The 16,002-nt window shown below is 31.1% G+C and overlaps 1 protein-coding gene across 1 annotated transcript; it reads left to right on the top strand.

The window, feature by feature from the left end:
• Window positions 1–2,450: 2,450 nt before the first annotated feature.
• On the top strand, window positions 2,451–5,050 carry LOTGIDRAFT_87453 (hypothetical protein; the record flags this gene model as incomplete). The annotated part of the gene is made up of 3 exons (XM_009058613.1): window positions 2,451–2,651; window positions 3,143–3,277; window positions 4,952–5,050. Coding segments are annotated over 3 exons (435 nt in total), but the record flags the coding sequence as incomplete, so codon positions are not given.
• Window positions 5,051–16,002: the final 10,952 nt, after the last annotated feature.

The raw sequence follows: 16,002 nt of genomic DNA, 5'->3' as shown, positions 1-16,002 counted from the left end.
TTTCACCTAAATTTGTAATCAACTGAGCTAACACATCTAGTATTTCAGCACAAAGCTGCACTAGGAAACAGTGGATTGGGGAAGGGGGTTGAAGAAGATTCAACTTTAATTGTAAATGAGTATCGAAATAGATTGACTATGGATAAAGGACAACTTAATTTCTCCAGTGCATTGTCTGTATTTGAGATCTATTCATATAACAAGATAACATTCCATGGTGTAGCTTGTAATTAGAGCTGATTAGAATAGGTTATCTTTTAGCTTTTATTTCTATCATGATACATAACATCCTACAAACATTTATCTTAACTATATTATCTGAACTTTGACTTTTTCAATTTTGAAATCATTTTCTCTTGAATAGAATAAGACCCAGGTAAAAAAAATTTCAATTTTTAAAAGGGGTGTATTGCATATTCAATACCTTTCTTTAAGGGGCAGCATGCAAAATTTTCATTATCAAACATGTCGTAAGTTTTTGGTAATGTGTATGTGTAAACATATCTTAAGTGAAGATCAAGTTTTTTGATTTCCTAATATTAGTACCAGTGTCCATGATCGGTTTCTTGCATCTTGGCTGATTTGTTTGTTCAGGCATATTGGTCTGATTGTATCTCATGATATTGACTTCTTTAGTAGATGGTGGGTGTGAAGTAGATCATGCTTACTCTATTTGAAACAACTGATGGTACTTCTATTTGAAGGAGACCACTACTATTGTACTTGTACTCTTGATTTTTCCTTATTTTGGACGAGATTTTGATTTATTGAATTTTTTGCTAGTACGGATTTTGATTAACCCCTTTGACATATTGAAATTGCTCTAGCCCTTCAGCTTGTAACTGCTTTTTGGAGACAAGTCTGTGACAATCGAATTTTAGTTAAAATTAAAACAACTTTAGTTGTTAACTTCCTTTTCATAAAACTATTTGTATAGACCAAAAATTTAAGACCAAGTGAGGAAAGTTTCTCATGTTACTTACCGCTTTCTGAAGTGGGAATATTTTAACGTGACACGTTATCTCCCTTATACAGGGGTGACTTCTGCATTTGTTGGCGTGTTTGTAAGAGAATAAAAATGATTTGAATATGATATATGTCTTTACAGAACAATATTGAATGTGATATATAGCACAGCAGTTGATTTATAAAAGATTTTAAAATGGCTGGCACGAGTAGTAAAGGTAGGTCTATCAGAATGACATAGTTCCATCATGTGATGTGATTGGCAGATGAAGCCAATTTGTCTTGCAATGTGATTTAAGAATTTTTTTAGTTACTCTGAAACACTCTATAAATATCTAGACATTATCTCATCCAAAAATTTGACCACAGGATAACATTGATTGTCATAACTGTGGAAATTTTCAAGAAGTACTTTTCTACAGCTTGATTCGGAAAATATTACATTATAAAGGCAACTAACAATTTGAAAGGACGTCTGTTTGACCAATCGTACCTTAATCTCAGAAACAGGAATTTTTTAACTAAGCTCATCAGTAATAGTGTTCATACTTTTCTTGAGATTCTGGGAATTTGAAAGACCTTGAAAGAAATATTTGCTGTAAAATGTTGAAATGATTTGAGAACTAGAGGACTGTTCAAACAACTCTATTACATTTAATCAATATATATTAATTTAATAATATATATATTATATAACTAGTTAGTATGTTAGAATAACTTGTTAAACACAGAACACTTTCCTTTAATTTATAGTGCTTTGCATTGTATGAATTTCAATATATAAATAAAGATGGGTTCCCTTATTTTCATTGAAGGAAATGAAACTGATAATACTTATATGAATAGAAAGTAGAGGTGTTCTAATGACTTGGAAAACTATCAGTTTGTCTCACATGTTCATAATTAATTCATAATTAGCTAAATTAGAAGAGAATTACCAACAGAATTCCAATGAGTGACCGATCAAGAAAGGTCAAAAAGTCTTTTTCGTTGTTTATCCAGACTCTCATACATGGACATATATGATTGGTTAAAACTCTTAATTATATGCAATAAGAGCATAATGATATGATTAAGAATACATGTTAATTCATTAGAAACACCAATTAATCAAATAGTGTGCTTTATTTGACAATAGAAAATAAGGAAACCCATCTTTAATGTATACATAAGGATTTTTTTAAGCTTATGCAGGTGGCTGATAATCAGTGTTCAAGTTAGATTGAAAAATTTGATTTGCATTTTATCTCACCAAAACTTAGGTTTGGTTTAAATATAGTTAAATTTTGATTCGCATTTCTTAAAAATGCAGTAGTGAGCATCAAAAGATCTAGCCAATTAAAATTAGACCACTCTTTTGTTCCCTTTTTTTTTAAATTTGTTTTATTTTTAATATAGCCACTTCAGTTAGGGTCTAAAGACAGCCCTTTTGAGCAATCTTACAGTTTGATTTGATTTGCCTTTCAGATCCTCTTCCAGATGCCAGCAAATTTGAAGGTGAAGGAATGATTTTTCGTGCCAAATTGATTGGTTCTGAAATTGTACCAGAAGCCAGAGGTGATAAAATGTGCCAAGAAACTATTCAAAAGTTAAAAGCAATAGTCAAAGTATCAAAAGAACATAAACAGAAAATAAATGTGAATGTGTCATTAGAAGGATTAAAAATCTTAGATCAGGCCACTGGAGTAAGTATTGAAAGCAAAATCAGTTGAAACCTAAGCGGGTTTTCTAGTTTTTATTGGTGTTATTCATGGTTTATGTTTGTATCATTCAATTTTATAGCAAATGTCTGCAGTTCCTTTAATGTTAGAAATGCTTAATTGAAAGTGACATCACTATTATCAAAGCTGCTTATGATATCTAAGGTGCTTTGTAAAAGCTATGTTATAAATACTTAATTTGAGTAAAATTGCAAGACCAACAGATGATTTACGACAAATCAGAATGGTGAAAATAATGGCTCTGTCTCCAATTTCAGTTTAAAAAACCTCTTTTCAATCCCTTTAATAAGGATGCAGATTTCATATTATTTGTTCACAATATTGCAGCACATTTTCTGCCTTACTGCATTACTTTAGATGCCTTACCTTCTGCCTTTATGATAAGTTACTAAGTTTGTTATTTTTCAATTTTGGGTTATTAACTTCAATTTGATGTTGTGATAATTATATTTCAGAATGTAGAACACACACATGAAGTCCATAGAATATCGTTTATATCTCGTGATGTGACAGATTCTAGAGCTTTCGGCTATGTTTATGGACCTGGAGATGGATCTCACAAATTTTTTGCTATTAAAACAGAAAAAGCTGTGAGTACTATTTAGATTCATACCCAATTATTTGCTTTTCCCATTTAAAATGTCTTAAGTGTTCTGGCTTTTGCTCAAAATATTTTATGCTCAATAATTAGTATTATTTATCTCAAGATGTTTATATTTTAGGCTGAAGCGTTAGTGTTATCATTAAAAGATTTATATCAAGATGTTTATATTTTAGGCTGAAGCGTTAGTGTTATTATTAAGAGATTTATATCAAGATGTTTATATTTTAGGCTGAAGCGTTAGTGTTATCATTAAGAGACTTATATCAAGATGTTTATATTTTAGGCTGAAGCATTAGTGTTATTATTAAGAGGTTTGTATCAAGATGTTTATATTTTAGGCTGAAGCGTTAGTGTTATTATTAAGAGGTTTGTATCAAGATGTTTATATTTTAGGCTGAAGCATTAGTGTTATTATTAAGAGGTTTGTATCAAGATGTTTATATTTTAGGCTGAAGTGTTGGTGTTATCATTAAGAGACTTATATCAAGATGTTTATATTTTAGGCTGAAGTGTTATTGTTATCATTAAGAGACTTATATCAAGATGTTTATATTTTAGGCTGAAGCATTAGTGTTATTATTAAGAGGTTTGTATCAAGATGTTTATATTTTAGGCTGAAGTGTTGGTGTTATCATTAAGAGACTTATATCAAGATGTTTATATTTTAGGCTGAAGTGTTATTGTTATCATTAAGAGACTTATATCAAGATGTTTATATTTTAGGCTGAAGCGTTAGTGTTATTATTAAAAGATTTATATCAAGATGTTTATATTTTAGGCTGAAGCGTTAGTGTTATTATTAATAGATTTATCTCAAGATGTTTATTTTTTAGGCTGAAGCATATAAGTGTTATCATTTAGAGACTTATATCAAGATGTTTATATTTTAGGCTGAAGTGTTGGTGTTATCATTAAGAGACTTATATCAAGATGTTTATATTTTTGGCTGAAGTGTTAGTGTTATCATTAAGAGACTTATATCAAGATGTTTATATTTTAGGCTGAAGCATTAGTGTTATTATTAAGAGATTTATGTCAAGATTTTCATATTTTAGGCTGAAGCGTTAGTGTTATCATTAAGAGATTTATCTCAAGATGTTTATATTTTAGGCTGAAGTGTTAGTGTTATCATTAAGAGATTTATCTCAAGATGTTTATATTTTAGGCTGAAGTGTTATTGTTATCATTAAGAGATTTATCTCAAGATGTTTATATTTTAGGCTGAAGCGTTAGTGTTATCATTAAGAGATTTATCTCAAGATGTTTATATTTTAGGCTGAAGCATTAGTGTTATCATTAAGTGATTTATCTCAAGATGTTTATATTTTAGGCTGAAGCATTAGTGTTATTATTAAGAGATTTATGTCAAGATTTTCATATTTTAGGCTGAAGCGTTAGTGTTATCATTAAGAGATTTATCTCAAGATGTTTATATTTTAGGCTGAAGCGTTAGTGTTATCATTAAGAGATTTATCTCAAGATGTTTATATTTTAGGCTGAAGCGTTAGTGTTATCATTAAGAGATTTATCTCAAGATGTTTATATTTTAGGCTGAAGCGTTAGTGTTATTATTAAGAGATTTATCTCAAGATGTTTATATTTTAGGCTGAAGCGTTAGTGTTATCATTAAGAGATTTATATCAAGATGTTTATATTTTAGGCTGAAGCGTTAGTGTTATCATTAAGAGATTTATTTCAAGTGGTTTATGATTTAAAGAAGAAGGAAGTTGAAGAAGCTAAGAAACAGCAAGATCCAAATGTACTACAATTAAAGGGTGTTGAAGTTGGGGAAAGTGATGACTCTGTTTATCAGGTAGGATTAATGTTTATCACATGGGATAGATGTTTATCAGGTGGGATTAATGTTTATCAGGTAGGATTAATGTTTATCAGGTAGGATTAATGTTTATCAGGTAGGATTAATGTTTATCAAGTGGGATAGATGTTTACCAAGTGGGATAGATGTTTATCAGGTGGGATAAATGTATCAAGTGGCATTAATGTTTATCAGGTGGGACACCTAAATACACCGACTTTTGACTCATGTAATTCTAACTTTTGAAGAACTTTTCCAGGTTCCACAAAATGGTGCTCCTGTTGAAGGAACAGATGCTGAATATGCCGTGAGTTGGATTTTTTTTATGTATAACCTTTATAACAATTTATATATATACTTTTGGAATATAACAATTCAATGTAGTATAGTTAGATATATAATATTTGTAGTAACTGGTAGAAATATCTCATAGAAATAAGAATATCACAAAATTAAAATTTTTTAATAGAAGTCTTTTTTTATGTAATTGTTGTTTGCTTCAGTAGTTTAGTAGATTTTGTGACCACATTTTGATTTTTGCATGTGTATTTGTATTAGAAAGGGCACATTTTGAAGAAAAAATAGTTTTAAGTGTTTTTTTTTTATCAATGGTTATACAACTTGTACTTTTTTTGAGCCTAGAAATTCAAAATGTCCTCTTTAACTACCCTCAGCTTTGGGGATGGAATGCTCATATTAACTACATGTTTACATTCCTTATTGATTCTACTAACTGTACTGAGGAATATATATAGGTACCTAAGAGTAATAAACCCGTAGAGGAAGATTCTGGTGGTAATTTATTGGATTTAGAAGATCAACTAACAAATATAGAACAAGTGGGCATATTTATTTTAATTTATTTCTGAAAATAGCCTGTGTTTCCTTTTTCTGGACAGAGCTAAAAGTTTTTCTGTGGATTATTCATCATGAAATTTTTTTAAATATTTGTAATCCAGTTTTGATTAATTTTTTAAATATCAGAATTATGTACATGAATTTATCTCTTTTTTTTTCTTTTGAAGATTTTTGATAATTAAAATCAAAATTTTGAATCTAAAATTTAAAATTTTTCTCTTACACTGCCTTTTATGGTGGAAAAACAGCCCATTGGCAGGCTTTCAATAATGTCAAAAGACTGCAATTTTTATTGTTTTCAACTGATAATCCATGTTAATGATTTTGGGAAAAAATTGGAAACACAGGATATTTTTCTGCTTCAATTCAATCTGAAGGGATACAGTCTTCATGCTACACAGTGAACTATTCAGAATGAAGATTTTTTAATTAAATTATTTTGTTTTAAGTAAATACAAACTTCTGTAACATATTAGTTCCTTGAAGTCATCTTGATTGGAGATGGCTTTTACTAACCTGTAACTGATTCTATGTAGAAGAACTAGTCTGTTTCTTGTGGTCACCATAATTGTCTATTACATGCTCCATTTCGTAGAAAGTTCTCTTTTTTAATTGTAGACAAACTGTTAATCAGATTTATGTTGTGAAAAGTATGTAGTTGTAACATTCTGAAAAGTTATATATTAATTCTGACAATTTTGAAAAGTTATTTAGTAGCTCTGATACTCTGAAAGTTATTTCGTGTCTCTAACATTATGAAAGTTATTTCGTGTCTCTAACATTATGAAAGTTATTTCGTGTCTCTAACATTATGAAAGTTATTTCGTGTCTCTAACATTATGAAAAGCTATTTCGTATCTCCGAAATTATGAAAAGTTATTTCATATCTCTGACATTATGAAAAATTAATTCGTAGCTCTGGCGTTCTGAAAAAAAATTTCGTAGCTCTGTCATTATATTCTGGCATTCTGAAAAGTTATTTAATAGCTCTGACATTCTGAAAAGTTATTTCGTAGCTCTGACAATCTGAAAAGTTATTTCGTAGTTCTGATATTCTGAAAGGCTATTTAGTAGCTCTGACATTCTGAAGAGTTATTTCGTAGCTCAGATATTCTGAAAAGTTATTTAGTAGTTCTGATATTCTGAAAAGCTATTTAGTAGCTCTGACATTCTGACAGTTATTTCGTAGCTCTGATATTCTGAAAAGCTATTTAGTATTTCTGATATTCTGAAAAGCTATTTAGTAGCTCTGACATTCTGACAGTTATTTCGTAGCTCTGATATTCTGAAAAGCTATTTAGTATTTCTGATATTCTGAAAAACTATTTAGTAGCTCTGACATTCTGACAGTTATTTCGTAGCTCTGATATTCTGAAAAGCTATTTAGTATTTCTGATATTCTGAAAAACTATTTAGTAGGTCTAACATTCTGAAAAGCAATTTAGTAGCTCTAACGTTCTGAAAAAATATTTCAAAGTAACAAAAGAAGACTATGTTCCTTTCAGCGTCCACTTAAGTTGTCGTTTAATTTAATTGTTTGCTTTTTGCAGAAATTTGTTTTTGTATTAGAATGATATATTTATACATGTAAAATCAATGTTAATAGCATATAAAAGTTGGTTTGTTGTATTGTATGGGTTTTTGTGGTGTTTTTTGTTTTGTTTTGATAAATGGAATTTGCTGTGAAGGAATAATCTTATTGATAAGAGAAATTGAAAAGCAACAAGTACTATATTCGCTGGCACGGGGTTTAAGTCATGTTTAAAAATAATGTGATGATTACTGGTATAAACTATATCAAAGATCAAAATTATGAATGGCTATCATATAATAATTATAATTGGCCTAAAAATGATAATTCAGTGCCTCTTGATGAACTTTTCCCAACTGATTTACAATGTGTTTTATTGATGAAATGTTAAATTGAACATGCTGAAATCAAGAAAATAAAAAAATATCAACTTGAGTGTTTTTTTTAAAGAAATAGGTCAAAATTAAACATCTAGTCTAGATCTAAAACTGATACACTTAAGCTATATAACAGTTTATATAGGCATAACTGCATATCAACTCCTTGTCCTACAAATTAAGGGATATCTTTGCTAGATTACCAGACTGATATTCTTGTTGTTTATAATAAATATGCGGAAAAATTTTTTTATTAGAAAACGTAAAACGTAATGTCTCAATACGGAAACTTAAATTCAATAATGTTTTGGACTACTGTATAGGTTCTTGCCTTTAATGAAGCGAAGAGGTGCACGCTAAACAGAACAAAGCTATTTTGATCCTTACCTGAAATAAAAAGAGAGTACCCATATCTGAGTTCATATGGCACATATATTTTTCAATTTTCTTATTTTTTGTATTGTAGGGTATTGAACAAATGAGTTCATTTGATACTTTGTTCAGTGCTGGACCATCAGACGCACCAACATCAACTGCTCCTAATGTAGCAGCAACAACATCATCATCTGCTATGGATGATTTAGCCTGGGCTTCCACACCAGCGCAATCAGCACCAGCAGCATCAGCTTCTCAAGCTCTGGCTGGACTCGGTCAAACAACCACACCATTTGGTATACCTAGTATTAGTGGACCAGGAACACCATTTCCTTCCTCTACAGTTACATCTAGTCCATTTCAAACTGGTTTCCCGGGAACATCTGTTCAACCGGGTTTTGGTGTACCATCTCCTCGTTCTGGTTCCCCATTTGGTACACCTTTTGCAAGATCATCTTCACCATTTGCTCAGCCAAGTGGTTTTCAACAGGTAAGCAAAGTAGCTATTTGAAAGCTCTAATAGTTCAGTTTGCTTTCAGTTTGGCAATTTTACTGTTAAAGGGACAGGTTTGCCATTTTCTGGAGTAGATTTGGGTCTTCAATATACTTAAATTCAGAAATACTAGAAATGTACGAAATCACATAATTACTAGGAATTTCTTTTCCTATTTCTATAGTTGTCTTTTCTATAAATGACACTCTTTTTAACTTTTAAGCATGGGTAATTCTGGACACACATGGATTTGAAGGCTCATATTTTGTACTGTAAGTTGAGATATTGGTCATCAGCTAAGCTAAAAAAAATTACAGTTTTTGAGACTCGGGTATGATTGTTCAAACGAATGGCATTCCTGTCCTTTTTAAGAAAAAACTAAAAAATGATGATATGTTGGAATAAAGTACTAATCATTTTATTTTGCTTTTCAGTCCCCTGGTCTTCAACCACCTGGACTCCAGCCACCACCCAGGACAGCACCAAATATACCTGTTGCTACTGACCCGTTTGCTAATGATCCATTTGCAGCTTCTGCCTCCCAAAATGTGCCAGGAGGGATGAATCAGGGCAATATGTTTGGCTCTGCAGCTGGTAATCCATTTGGAACACCATCATCCACAGGTGCAAGTATGTTTCCACCATCTCCAGCACCAACTGGAAATGATTCAGGATGGCCCAATGCACCCCCAGACCTATTAGCTCCAATGAAAGTTGGTGGAGAATCTGATGCTCCAAAAGAACCTGAGAAGAAGAAAGATTTATTTGGTGATCTGTGTGATATAGGAGGTTTCAGTAAAGAGAAGAAATCGCCAAAAGATATGTTCAAAGATTTGAACTCTCCAGCCAAAAAGACTTTGAATGAGTTAAAATCTGAAAATTTAAAGGTTACTGCTAATCCTGCTCTACCACCATCACCTCAGCCAATATTTGGCTCTGGTGATCCATTTGGAATGCCAGCACCAAATGCTGTACCAGCTGCTGCTCCAGCATCAAATGATCCTTTTGGCAACTTTCCACCAATACCAACAACACAACAGGCAAGTGTTGATGCAGATCCATTTGGTCCACTTGATAAAACTATCCAAAAAATACCAGACCTTGCCAGCACATCATCAGATCCTTTCGACACGTCAACCTTCCTGCACATATCCACTCCTGCTAAATCTACACCATCCTTGTCATCACAATCAGCTCAATCAAATGCTGTCAAAGAAACTATATCACCTGCAAAAATTGCTCCTCCAGCTTCAATTCATCAAAGACCTCGTCCAAAAGCTAAAAAACCAGAGAGTATAGTCAGTGATAATACATCAATAGAGAAAACAATATTTAATGATAATGGATTCAGTATGCCTTCCCCAGATGAACCTCCCCCTCCATTGCCATCAGATGCTTTAATATTATCAAAAAATGCTCCTAAACCCCCACCTCGACCTCCTTCAGTGACCAGTAAACCATCCACTCCTAGTCGCTCAAATTCTGTGAGATTGAATAGTAGTTTATCAGTGCAATCTAATTTAAGTGTTTCAAGTCTTGGATCAGAAGATCACGATATTGAAAGTAGTTCAACAAGTACAAATGTGTCACCAGTTCCTCGAATTAAACCAAGAAGATGCAACTCCACAGCATCATCAACAGATCAAACTGAAAATCACTCTCCAAGTGTAACATCCCCTGTATCTCCAAGTTCCAGTGATACAACTTCTAATTATAATTCTGCACTGCAACGCCATCCTGTGCCAAAACCTAGAAAGAGCTTAACCAAAAAACCTCCCAATGTCAAATTGAACTATTCCTCTGTTCCCAGTGTATCTATCCCTTCAACTAATGAATACTCTAATCATAATTTAAAGGACTTTAATGATAACGATCCGTTTTTATCCAGTCAGCCAAAAAGTGATGATTTTGACTCTAGTTGGGATGCATTCAATAGTGATCCTAAATGGGATGCTTTTGCATTGCAGGACCCCTTTTCTAGTGACCAAAATGATGCATTTGCATTTAAGGACCCATTTTCTAGTAATCCCAAGGATGCATTTTCTAGTAATCCCAAGGATGCATTTTCAAAGACAAAGAATAGTTTTAGTGATTTAAAGAATGAAATTTTAAGTGACTCTAAGGATCCTTTTGCTAATGACTCGAAATGGGATCCATTTTCTAGTGATTTTGAAAAATCTATTCCGGTAAATAGTATTAATGAAATATCTGAATCAAAAGAAATATAATGGTAAGTATATCTTTACTGATGGTGTTGGTAGATAATTTTCATGGGTGTAGTATAGAAAGGTTGCACTTTTATTTATAAGGGGTTTGAAAGAGGTTTTGTCACTTTTTTTGTTTGTAGCTAATTTGTGACTTGTATTATTCCTGGAATATTCGATTTCGATCGGTCTCATTTACCCTACTTTGAAAATGATATCTAGATATTGGTGGGTCCGATTTGTCCTGTCCATGGATTTTCTGAATGGCTTTGAGACTTTGGTATTCTTTCGTTCAGCTCTATCAGGAACATTTCAAGCCAAATGGCTGATTTAGGGCTTTATTCTCAAAAATTCAATTTTGATTATTATTTTAGGCAAATCGTTGTAGGCATTTCGCTTATTACAATCAATAACAGAAGATTTTATTTTTCAAAGTGTATTTTATTTTGCTCAATATGATTTGTTGCCACAATACAATGCAATGTCGTTTATTTGCATACATACTGAATATTTTCTTTTTTCTATTATTGCAGAATAATAATTCAGCACCTTTTGGAGATCCATTTTAAATATTGTCCTTCACCTGGTAAGCTCTATTTGTATTATGTGTAATAGTTATTGTAAAACGAATGGTACGCTGCTGACGTAGCAACATTTTTCTCATTCACATTGCATGGTGTTGTCCTTCACCATTAGCTGTATCGATACAGAAGAGTACTTCATTTGATGTCACAGTATTTGCTGTTGATATTTGGCCATTCGCATTTCATAAAATTTTTTGTTACAATTCAAAATATAAATTTCTGATTGATCTTGCCAATGACGTTAGTTCTTTAAGAGTCTATACAGTCCAATAGAGAGTTACTGTTACTAGACTTGGCAAAAAATTCACGAAAAATATACATATTGATTTCATTCGCAGATCTTCAAGATAAATTTTGATATTGGCTAATCATAGGAAATATTGGATCACAAAAGGGGTGATTTTGAATCGCATATAGCAATATAATACTGCTTAAATTGAACTTTGGTTGATAAATATTTTGTGTTTTATAGATGTATTTAAAGATGAAAGAAGCATATGGTTCATCAATATAAAGTATATTCTTCATTCTTCCTTCAAAGATACCAAATTACTGTTAGCAGAGCATGAAACTTACAAATAATTTTAACAAATTTTTTTTTTTTTTTTTCTTTTATCCATTTTTCCATCTTGAGTTTTGAAATTTAATTTGCTTTTGGTTTTTTTTGACATCTTCATAGGTTTGAATTTTGCATTAAACAACAGCAGAGTGTTAGAAAACTGAAACCCTGTAATGATAGAAAATGTTTGGTTTATGCACAGGTTTTGAAATTTCATTAATATAATGTAACTACAAAATACTGATATAGCAGGATTGATCTTAATAAAAGGGATAGATGTGCCATTTTCGGGGGTTGATTCAGAAGTACTAGAAATGTACAAAAATCACATAATTCCTTTAAAAATACTTCAAAATAGGAATTTTACTCACTATTTCTATTTATATATTTTTTTTTTATATATATCACAAAGTATCTTAAATTGACGAGTGGATTCGAAGGCTCAAATTTTGATGGTGATTTCAACCTCGTTCTTTGATGGGTCACATTTTGTTTAATATTATTGTTTTGTTACACTTCTTTAGCCATATAAAGCCACAAAACAAAGAATTCTTTGGAGGAAATTCAAGTCTATAACAAGCCTTATTTTTTTTGCTGATGGCTCATGAATTTCTGCCATCTGCAATGCTGAGATTCCGAAGTATTATTTTTCATGTATTTTTTTTCGTGTCAAAAATTCCCAGCGTTGGAGAGAAATTTAATTGGTTGGTGGCATCATCAAACTGACAAATGTTTGAGAGGCCGTCTTTAGACTCTAAGTGAAGTGGCAACATTTAAAATACAAGTTAAACAAAAAAGCGGAAGGAGAGTTTGGTATAATTTTAATTATTGTTTGTTCACAAAAGCAATTATAAACATCACTATCTCTGATATAGTGTCACTAATAACATTATGCCTAAATGTGACTGGAACTTTGATTTTATATGTTTGATTTCACAATGAGATTTAAATCATATTTATTTACAATTCAATGGTATTTATATTTGTTATAAACACATAAATGTTTATTTATTTACACTAATCAGCACTGCTTTTATCAAATCAATTTGCACATTAATCATATCTTGATTTTAATTCTGTTATTAGCTATTATATTATTGATTTTTACGTAAAATGGTTGCAATTATCATATACCTGCCATTATGAATTGAACAAATACTGACTGATAAGTCATGGGCATTTTTTACACCTTGTAGCCTTGATGCTTGTATGTAGCTACATATGGTTTAAGGGATTCTAAAGATTTTTTTGTAACTTTTATGTGTATCAAGAACATTGTTATGCATCGTTCCAATTTTCAGTCAGGTGTATGTGGTTCCTGCGATTCCATTTAACCTAAGCGTTTTAAGATGTCACTATCACTTAATATAAGCAGATTTTGGGATAGTTTTAGGGGAATTGGAGAAACCACAGATATCTGACTGAAAATTGGAACAGTGCATATCAATGCTATCAGTGTAACAGATATGCATAAAAAGTTAAGAAAAAACTATTTACAATCCCTTTAAGTCGAGCAAAAATATTAATTAAAGATCTAGGTCTGTTTGTGTTATCAAAAAATTATATCAATCATTTCACCGACAGTATCTTTATCAAATATTAGGGGTGCAACGATTCGTGATGATCAATGATAAGATTTATTGTGATAATAATTGCGATTTATTTATTATTTTAGGGAAGAGAAATTTTTAAAAAAATTATAACAATTTTGTCATTGTTTACATGAAGACGTATAGAAGTAAAGAATTGTGAAAGAAAATTCTTAATGTTTGCAGTCAGAAATTATTTTTTTTAACAAATTTTGAGAAGAAAATCAATTTTGAGGATTCTGTGTCATTTGTTATTAAAGGAGGCTAATAAATAACTGCCAATACATCGTGATTATTTTTATCAAATGCATTACATGGATAAGAAAAGGAAAGAATAGCGATTCATCGGTGAATCGTTGCAGCCCTATCAAATATGTATCATTTAAGAAATCTTCCATATCAACAGTGTATTTAAATAACATGGTTTCCATGCACCAAAAAAACTTCGGAAACCAATGAGACCTGCTATAAATTAAGACCTCATAATACCTTTTAAGGAGTAGAAATAATTTGTTATTAGTTGTTATGTTTTTACAAGTAGTTATGTTTTTGTTTGGATATTTATGATTTACGTTATACCATCTTGTTTTTGTTATGTTTCATATTTTTAAGTTTCAAATTCTTGACACTTCTTAGATATAGAGCTATTTTGTTGTTAAAGGGATTGTAGAGACGTTTTCTAAAAAAAAAATTGATGTGTATCAGGGACAATGATAGCATCAATTTGCACTATTCCAATTCTGTGGTTCCTGCAATTCCACTAAAACTAATTGTTCTATGACGTCACTAATCCCAAAGGGTCTTATATGATAGAGCATAATTTGCCGTTAGTGACGTCATCAAACACTTAGATATAATGGAATTGCAGGAACCACAGATGTCAGATTGAAAATTGGATTGGTGCAAATGGATGCTATCAGTGTCCCTGATACACATACAAATTTTACAAAACCTCTTTAAGTAGCTTTATTTTAAATTGTGTTTCAATTGCTAGAGCTGTTTTGAGTGGAGTTGACCAGTAAATTGAAGTATTTGCTAAATATGGCAGAAGCTGTTTTAAGCTCTATTTGCAACTGTGTTCAGAATATAGAAATTTGGAAATGGTGATCATGTTATAGAGCTATTTTGCAATAGGCTTTATTTGGAAATTATATTTAACACTACTAAATCAGTTTTTTTAAAGCTTTTTCAAATTGTGCTTATTGTATTTTAGAACTACTTTGGAATATGTATTCTTTGGAAAGCATGCTGACTGCAACTAAATTGATTATTTTTTATTGTACTTTCATGACTTTTGTAAGCTCTTTTGGAATTTAAAAAATTGAAATAGCTGTAATTTGAAATTGACCTTATGTAGACATATGCAACATCCTCGCACAAAATTTTCATATAGATTATATAGCATAATGATATATTTTGCTCAAAAGTTAAAGTATTAGAGTTATCTTTTTTTTAAAAAGTAGATTATAGTGCTCTTTATTGAAGTGTATTGCAACTTACTTCAGGTCTATACCTTCTGTTTTACTATCTTCATAATTATCAAGGTATTAAGAATTCTTTCTAAAAGGGATTCTAAAGAGGTTTTGTGAAATTTTTATGTGTATGACACTGATAGCATCATTCCAATTTTCAGTCAGACGTCTGTGGTTCCTGCAATTCCACTAAAACAAAGTGTTTGACGATGTCACTAATCGCAAAATATGCTTTATCACATAAGGCCCTTCGCATTCAGTGACGTAATTAAACAGATAGTTTTAGTGGACTTGCAGGAACCAAATTGATGCAAATTGATGGTGTCCCCGATTCACATACAAAAATTAGAAAAACCTCTTTACAATCCCTTTAATTCATAAAACCATGACCATTGTGAAGATGCTATAATGCAAACACTTCCTTATTATTCATCTATGCATAGTGTTTAAAGAGTTTTATATACTTACATAATGCTTTCATTATAATAATGTACATTAAGTCAAATTTCTGATCTATAGCCTATGCTTTGACCTTCATATGCCAAAATACCATACACTTTTTACTGTGATTGTAAATTTTAATGAACAATCTTAATTAATATGCAATCATGATGAGTGCCTCTTATATAGAAATATTAGTTAAAACACAATTATTGTTTTCTTTCACAAAATATTATCTGAGGCCCATGGACATGTATAGGCCTACAATTAGGGTTCTTTCATGTCAGATGTACACTCTATGCACAAAATATATTCACTATTAGAATTTTAGATATCATCTGCACTGTTCATTTTCATTGTCACAGTTTTGTACAAAAAAAATATAGAATTTCAGAATTTCTCTAAATAACAC

This window comes from Lottia gigantea (genome assembly GCF_000327385.1).
Source record: "Lottia gigantea unplaced genomic scaffold LOTGIsca_35, whole genome shotgun sequence".
NCBI lineage: Eukaryota > Metazoa > Mollusca > Gastropoda > Lottiidae > Lottia > Lottia gigantea.
Note: the sequence above shows the minus strand (reverse complement) of the source record. Positions and strands in the feature narration are given on the sequence as shown.